The sequence below is a fragment of the Apis dorsata genome, unplaced genomic scaffold, assembly GCF_000469605.1.
Source record: "Apis dorsata unplaced genomic scaffold, Apis dorsata 1.3 scaffold_135, whole genome shotgun sequence".
In the NCBI taxonomy this organism is placed as follows: Eukaryota; Metazoa; Arthropoda; class Insecta; order Hymenoptera; family Apidae; genus Apis; species Apis dorsata.
The window spans coordinates 288,946-298,222 of record NW_006263427.1 but is presented as its reverse complement, the minus strand read 5'-3'; the positions used below and the strand labels follow the sequence as shown (position 1 = coordinate 298,222).

The 9,277-nt window shown below is 27.5% G+C and overlaps 1 protein-coding gene and 1 long non-coding RNA gene across 5 annotated transcripts in view; one reads left to right on the top strand and one right to left on the bottom strand.

Moving 5' to 3' along the window:
• The window catches only part of LOC102674607, a 16,601-nt gene that overhangs the window by 3,756 nt on the left and 3,568 nt on the right, over positions 1 to 9,277 (bottom strand). Inside the window, exons 1-4 of one of the 4 annotated variants that reach the window (XM_006613170.2) lie at positions 5,094 to 5,396; positions 1,509 to 2,857; positions 958 to 1,136; positions 257 to 283 (exon numbers count right to left, since the gene is read on the bottom strand). In XM_006613170.2, the coding sequence (XP_006613233.1) occupies positions 257 to 283; positions 958 to 1,136; positions 1,509 to 2,857; positions 5,094 to 5,154 (1,616 nt within the window). In that variant the 5' untranslated portion in view covers positions 5,155 to 5,396. The other 3 variants (XM_006613167.2, XM_006613168.2, XM_006613169.2) reach the window with 3 other exon arrangements.
• LOC116185235 overlaps positions 8,364 to 9,277 on the top strand; it is a 3,509-nt gene continuing 2,595 nt past the window's right edge. Inside the window, exon 1 of the long non-coding RNA XR_004150038.1 lies at positions 8,364 to 8,903. This is a non-coding gene — a long non-coding RNA (uncharacterized LOC116185235). The remainder of the gene's footprint in view (positions 8,904 to 9,277) is intronic.

Below are 9,277 nucleotides of genomic sequence, written 5' to 3'. Positions count from 1 at the left end.
ATATAATATATATAAATATATTATATATATATACATATAAATTATATATACTATATATATAAATAAATAAAAGAATTAATAAAAAAATTAGAAATAGAAGTACTGTTTGAAAAGGCAATATAAGCAATATATAATTATTGTAGATTTGTATATAAATATATAATATAACAAAAATTTGTTAATTATAATGTTCTTGTGCATGCTATCTTACTTTTGTGTAGTAATCATGACTATAGTACATTTTACAGGGACTCACCAGTCATCCTTCCCATAGGTTGGATAACTATACAAAAAAATCATACGTTGTATGTACAAATGCAAGAAGCTATAGTGCAGGTTTTCCACATAATAAATAATAATTTTTTTGCAAATATAAATATATATGCCAAATAAATAAGTGTTTCCCTAAAATTTAACACTGCATGCTCATTTTATTCTATACATCATATTAAGATCACTTTTTTAAATAAAGCTATTTCAAACTTTTCATATGCATTTGTAAACTATATACAATGTGAGTAATAAATACAAAGAATATTTTTTATAATAATAATATAAATAATAAAAAAATCAATTTATATTTTAATAATAATGGAATCACATTTTATATCAAATAATAATTAAAAAATATATATATTAGAAATAAATAACTGTCAAATAGAAAATAATATGTATATATATATATATATATATATTATACATACATATATATTACGTGAATTTGAATAAATTTTATGTGCTTTTTAATATTAAACTCACATCTAATATATAATTTACTATTTTTAATCACTATCAACTGAAAGCAAGCATAAAATATTGATAATGCTGTGTAAGAGAAAATGCTTAACATTAGAAATAAAAAAATTCTTGCCTTGAATATTTTAAAGCTTCAATTAAAAAAAACATATATAGATATGTATTAAAAACATAGCTTTAAGAAACCCTTTTATTGCTTACCCAAGATTAGGTTGACTGGAATGAACTGTTGCTCTGACAAGAGGGGGTGGCTGAGCCTGAGCAACATTCTGCATAGTTGTAACTGGATATACTCCAGGGTACTGAGCTGCTGCACTACCACCACCCCCTCTGCTCCTACTAGATTGTTGCGAATAATTTTTTGGTGGTGTCGATATTTGCTATAATATGAAATTTCATACTATCATTTGTGAAAAAAATAATTAATAATTAATTATAAAGCTTTAAATATATTAAAGAAACTATTTATATTAATATTTTTTTATTTAAATTTATTTAAATTTAATTTTTTTAAAAAAAAGAATGAAGAATATTTTAATTAATAAGTAAATATCAAAAAGATTATTTTTATATGCATTAAAATTTTAATAAGAAATTAATTTGATTATTTAAAATAATTGCTTTTGTAACAACTTTTTATTAAAATTCTAACACACCAAAAAATATTTTTTTAAATTTATATTCACAATTAAATAATATTTTTAATTTTTTATTATATTATTAAAAAAAATATATTATTGAAAAGAACTTACATTGTGCATATTTAAAGATGAGGGCATTCGTATTATAGAACTAGGTTGAGAAACAAGTGCTGTTTGGAAGGTAGGTTGACCACCAACGAGACCCGTCCAACCATTAACACTTTGCACGGTGTTTAACATTGGTTGTGTAACAATATTCGATCTTCCGGACGGAAGTGCTGTTGGTGAAGAATGCGCAGGATGGGTCGTTGTAACAGGTCTGGGTTGACTGACACGTTGTACTTGCGATGTATTTGCGACAGATCCACGTGGTATCATATTATGCATAGGGGTTGATCGTGCATTAACCGTCGCTTTATTCGCACTATTTTGTACGGAAACTGGTTTTGTCGCCGGCGGTGTCGGAGGTTGTTTTGTCCAACCGCCACCGCTACCACCACCTTTGCTATTCACTAATAATTGAGAGTCCATCACTTTAGTTGGCCAATAGTCTTCAAATCCCGTACCGGGAGGAAAATAACTTTTAATGTCATTCAAACTAATCACCGAGCATGTCTCACTTGCGAACAATTCATTACGAATACCCTGTACTTTGCAACAAAATTTTAAATACGATAAGTCCCAACCTTCCAGTTTCTCCGCTTTTAATTTGAGATTCTCAGTCTCGCCTTCAAAATAAAATAAAGGGACATATTGAAGACCGTCTTTTACTGTATAAGGTACTACAGATTCCTTGTTTATTCGAATAAACCCACATTTGTCGGCTTTATGCCCACTTGATACATTAGGATTCGTGCCTGCTGTTAATTTCGTATAACACACATCCAAAAATGTATAAAACTCCTTCGCGTCCGAAAGTCGAACCACCAGATCTTTACATGTAAATGGTTCTCTTCCAAATTGATTCTCACAATGTTTCACATTTATATCAGTGAATAATTTGCTTTCCGCTTCCGTAATATAATAACTTCTTATACACGTACAACTGTAGATATCCGAGTGTAGGTAACTCAGGTACTTGTTCAACAACTTAGATTCTAAGATTCGTACAGCACAATACTTCTCGCCAGAGCGAAATATATATGGTATATGACAATCGTCAAAGCTTGTCCATCCGAAGCGTCCTCGTTGACTCTCATCATCAGGTGGTACTTTGCCCTCAGTAGAAGGAGGTTTCGTTGCCACAGCAGTTGATGAATCTGCCGGCCGTTTATTCAAATATCCTAAAATACCAGGAAGATTTGATTGTGGAAGGAGACATTGTGGAGGCCTTTGTTGTTGCGGTGTTCCTGGTATCCCGCTGACCATTTTCGCCTTGTTTGCTTCCACCATTTTGGCAGCCAATTCTCGGATTTCCGCTTCATCGGGATGTTCTTGCTTAACAACAACTTTATCAAAACCTGAAAAATGCAAAAAATATTTTTATTATTTTCAATGATAGTGAACTATAAAATGAATATTTTAAATTTTTAACTTAATATTATTATATCTACAATTTTTTGAAAGAATTATGATTACCTGTAATTTCATAGATAAGCATTCAATTTTAGATATATATATTATATATATGTATATTATATTATGATATGTATATTATGATAATAATCGATATATATATAATATATTATAAGAATAATTATAACTATAATAATAAATTACATTAATATAATTAATATAATAATATTAAATAATATTAATATTTATATAAATAATTAAATACATATATAAAATAATTTTTCTTCTAAATATTCTAAATATATTATCTTCAATTAAAATTGCTAATCAATAATTAAATAATCAAATATTAAAAATTTAAATACTATTAGATTAAAAAGAATAAAATAAAAATTATTAAATTAATTAAATTAGATTAAAAAGAATAGAACATAAATAAAATATATTTATCTTTTGTCAACGAATAATATTCATATTATTAAATATTAAAACAATAAGCATATAATTATAATAATAATAAAAATAATATAATTACAATAATAATAATTAATAAAAAATTATTTATTTCTCAAATATTCATAAACAATTTATGAATTATTCAAAAAAAATTATTAAAGAAATTATAAAATAAATAAAGATAAAAATTATTTAAAAATATTTAATATTCATAAATTATATTATTTAAAAATATTTAGTATCTATAAAAATTAAAAGAAATAGTCGATGGAGAAGAGCGCGGGAAAAAATTTATCATATGTCAATGTACTATTAAAAAATGTATATATAATCAAAAATGAATATAAATAATTATTTTTTATCATTTTTTAGTATGTTCCATAAAAACAATAATCAACTATAATCTAATGTATATCTATATGAATTTTATTTATAAATTAGATTTATAGAATAATTTTTACATAAAATTATTCTTCACACTGTACGAAATTTGGCACTGTCAATTTACGTGAAACTACACGTGTTCGAAATATATGTGCAAGAGTATTGATCAACTAAAATATTGTATAACTGCACTAAAATCATCACTATATAATTAAAATCATAAATGTTAATATAACACTTATTTTAGTTACAAAAAATTAGAATTTTTTTAATTTGGTATGTAATTATAGGTATTAATTTCTTTAATAAACACAAAAAAAATTTGTTTAATAAACACATTTTTATTATAATTTATTTTAAATTAATCATTAATTGCATTCAATTGCAAAAAATGAAAATTTTAACATATCACATAATTATTAATTATTAATAATTTGTCTAGTTCAACTTTATATATGAATAATTTTCTACTATTATATTAGAAATCACATTTTTCAGAAATTTGCAAATTTAAATTTGATGTAGTTGCGCACTCTCAGTTTTGTAACACATTAGAAGTTTCAAAACATTATACACGTGACAAATGTTAATTCATCAATTAATCGATCTTCATTTAATCACTATTATATCAATATTTAAATAAAACAATCATCAATTATACTTGGAAAAAGACTACTTTATTTTACTACATTTCATTTTATGAATGAATTTGACAGAAAAAATTTCGTGCTCTTTTCAATCGACATCATTTAGTAAGAAACAAAGAATGTGCGTGCACGTGTACATTATGAACAAAATATGACACTAAACTTATAACCACATCTTTCGTTCGTTATAAAAAGATGCATTAGGAACGTACTGAGTGACACTTGGTCGAGCGCCGTCTGCGACGGACTCCTTTTCTCGAGCCATATGGCGTCTGTACTGCTATCAGCATTCGCTGTATGCATGTCCGTTATATCGTTCCTCATTTTCGATAATCAACAATATTTTTTGCTTTAATCAAAATCACATATCGATGGATGCAAAGATACACCAGCGAAGAGGTTATACACGGTGCGACTATCGATGTGCACTGTCGATGAGACGACACACGACCATGTTACACGACGAGGTGAACAGGCTTAGATGGAAAAGTTATCTCGCTTCGACTCTCTTGGTTTGAAGTTTTCACGCTTTCCCTCGGCGTTTCACTTTGCCTGCTGATTACAATTATAGCAGGTGGCGCGAAAGAGTTTATCACATTCAACTCAATTTTCAAGGAATACATTGGAAGTAGATAAATGTACGTAGATGGTATCGTTGACACTGATTATGTACATGTTCTTTGAACGGGCGTACCTCTGGACCCCGGCGAAGCTTTGCTGTCGATTAAGATGCTCTCGATTGAGGATAGCGCCATTTTACGTGGACTTAGCCTCTGTAAATCTCCGATTTCAGGCCGTCCACTAGGCCATGCCGTAGCATCGAGTTGTCTGTCTGCAGCTGCACGGGACACTAGGCATTCCGCCGATCTAGCCGACTGCGAATCTTACAGACTAGAGCGGCACGTTTAGTTTTCCGTACTGACTGTACTCCTAGGTACGTGCCAGTATCGTCCTCCACGACATATGACCACAGTTGACTTTAACTTTCCATTTTTAGGAATCCATCTGACGTTTATATTATATTTACTATTTCTAGTCAATCATTCTTTTAAAAATTTCATTTTTATTTGATATTTTTAAACAATAATTTATTTCTCAATTTGTTTTTATTGTATTCTACTGATATTTTATTATATGGAATATAAAGGTACAAAATATTTCGAATTTAATCAAATAATCAATTATTTAGAATAATTTTCATTAAAAATAAAATGAAAATAATATTTAAAAACAAATTTAGCATCTACAAAAATAATATATTGCAATATATTTTGTTAATTTATTACGTTTTATCAATAAGAAATTTGAATCAGAATTCTCTACTATGTGCAGATTTCTATCGTTCTGGGTAAAAAGGATTACTAGTCTTTCCAATAGCTGTCGCCATCTATCTGTTGCAACCAATATTATTACTTACAGAATTGCATTTCTAAATATAAAATATATTACGCATGCGCCGCTAATTTAAATAAATATAATAGTAAATATTAAATTATGTGTAAATATATATTATTATAACAAATTTTTACATTTTCTTTATTTATAATAATTAACATAATAAAACTCATTATTTAGAAAAATATTTGTTAACTTTCTACAAATATATACTTTATATGAGAGAAAGAAACTTCTGTTTATACTAATTGCTGAATAATCGCATGTTTTGATGTTCGATACACAGAGAGCTATATAAGAGCGTTGCTTGGCAGCAGTCTCTAGTCGAAGCCGATCAGTGACAAGTGAAGGATGTATTTAACTTTGTGTTACAAAAATAATCAAATACGCAAGAAATTATTTAAGTACGTTTTTATTTGTGATTATATATTTATACATATAAAAAAATTCTGTGTGTGATATAATTTTAGATTTAAAATAATAAAAAAATATATACATTAACATAAATAAAATTCTTTACACCTTTTTAATTATTGAATGTTACAGTGATATAAATATTTAAATATTGAATAAATTGAAAAAAAAATCTTTATATGTTATGTTATTATGCATGCTTGTTATATTGTCATGAACATCACTCATGTTTTAAACAAAGAAATTTTTATTATTCCGTGCATATTATTATATATATTTTAATTAATTTTATAAAATATTTTATAAAATATTGATGTTTTAATAAAATTTCAGCAATAATATATACAATATATATTATTGTTTATATAGATTCATAACAATAAACACAAACATATGCATAAAATTGTAGACAATAAATTAAAAATTTAAACAATAAATTTAAAAATATAAAAATATTATCCAAAAAAAGGAGAAATATTTTATATTATATTTATATATTTTATATCTAAAGAAATTTTTATGACTTTTAAAACTTCTAATATCACAAAAAATAATAAAATATTAATAATATTATCATTTTTCTTAATAAAAATAATTACATTATATATTTATAAATTCTATTTAATTGTGCGAACTTTCTTGTATCTATCTAATAATATAGAAAAATATAAATATAATTTCATTTATTACATCAATTTTATAAATTTTGACAAATTCATTTTTATATAGTGATAAGAAATAATTGAAAATGTTACTTAAAACTTCATTTATAAAAACATTAGTTTTATACAATTTTACATTTTTGTTTTACATAAAACATTTTGCAAATATGCAATTTTATTATTTCTCCTCAGTATAATATTATCATTTCATTTCTCTTATTTGATAGTAAATTATTAGATTTTACACTAGACACGTCACTAATCATATAAATAGGTGAACCATATCCTCAATCAGATTTCGCATCGTGTGTTAGGGATCAGCTGCAGCAGCTAGGTACATACCGCTCAAAGAGTGGCCAGGGCCAACGCGTAAGATCGCGCAGACGATGTGACAACGTTGCACGGTCGATATGCTCTTTCAGGCAAAGTGCCAAGATTGGTAAACGCACGCGGGGGTATATAGTCGCGGTTTCAGGTGCCCTTCCCTCCTCTAACGCCCGCGTTTCATCCCCACTGCTACTTCTGGAACTTACCCGTGGGATTCTGCGTAATAGTGGGGGTCAAATGATAAAAGTGGGGGAACTGAAGCTGCGCAGAACGTTGTCAGACGTACGTCGTTGTTTGTGCCTCTGCGCAGCTCTTACATACATATACCCAACAGCCTCCTATGTACTACATATGTATTATACTTATTATTTTAATCATGATTTACGGCTGCAACGTTGCCGGTTCTCGTTGCAGGCACGCCCACTTGGTCTCTCTTTTTTTCACTTTTCAGTCGTATATATATTAATACATAGATATATGTGGGGAAAAAGCAACATCGCTTGATCGATACTTCAAGAAACATATAACAAAAAAATATACAAAACGCATTATTATATAAATATATATTTTACAAATAATCTTAAAATATTTTGAATTTTATGTATATAAATAATTGAAAAAAATATTTAAAAAAATATTAATTACATAAATATTAAAATAATACTGATTGTTTTTTTTATTTAAAATATATATTTTTTTTTATCAAAATTTATCACCAATATAATGATTTTGACGATGCAACGTTGCCATTGCAAAATGGCTGACGCGGCCTTGATTAGTCAATTTCTTCTCTGGTATACGCTGGGCCAGTCGTTTTGGCAACACTGGAAGATCGTAGCTATTTATAGTAGCTCTCTATTGGTGCTGTTGCTATGCCAAATGATACAAGTTCGCGGGGAGGGGAGAGTGGAAAATGGAGGGGGGAGAGATTAGTAAAGAACAATATGGCGTTAAACCGGATGTGTTCTCTACAAATCTATTCATTTTCTTCGTTATAATTTCACGATTCTTTGTCTGTCCAACATTTACCATCTTTCAATTATAATTTGCTTTTTGTTTTTAATAGTAATGTATTTCTTTTTACATTCAATTTCTGCATTCAATTATGAAATCATAAGATCAAACATTACGTAATATAATGAAATATCGTATACACAAACACAATTAAATGAAATATGTTTGCTTTAATCAAGATAAGACGTATGGGGTCATATACTTTATGTATGTTTCATAACAAAAAATAAAGATGAATTTAAAAAATGAATATTTTAATAATGATGATAAAAAAAGACAATCAAAATATGCTCTATCATTTTTGTAAATATAATTTTTTGCGCAACTCGGTAGAATTGCATATGGCGCCGTGCACTTGTAGCAGCTGACAAGCATCCTAGTGTGTGTTTCCATAGTACACAAGCACGCATGCGACTTGCACGAAGTCGTCACCTCGGGAATGCTCGGCAAACTTCGTGAAATGGCCTCTTTGTTACATCATTCTTTAGCTCTTATATAGTACATAGGGGCGGGTACATTATATACTACGTTTGCACATATTTCCCTCCCAGCTCTCGCTCGCGTATATACAGTATATAGTTGCTTTTGCATATATGTGCCGGCGGAGCAAACGGGCGGGCGGTCGGAGGAGTGAGCTGGGCTCCGCGTTACACGAGGCGTAGAAATGTGACTCAACTTGAACGGACGCTAGAGTATGTAATGTATACATATTTTATCACATATAATTTCATAAATTAATAAAGCAAATATCAATAGAACTATTTTAAATAAAATTTTTATAATTTTATTAAATTAAAATTTTTAATCAGCTAAATAATGTATATGCAAAAAAAGAAAGTATATATATATTTTTATTTATTATTTATTACATACAAATATTTCATAAAAAAAAAACTTTTAATAAAATAAATATTATACCCACCCAAATGTTTTGAAAGAAACAAAATTCGTTAAATTAAAATTTGCTTATATTTTTATCATTTTTGAAAATTAAAAAAGAATTTGAAAACTTTAAAAAAATATTTTAATCACAATTTTTTGTATCCAATAATAACAACACAACAAT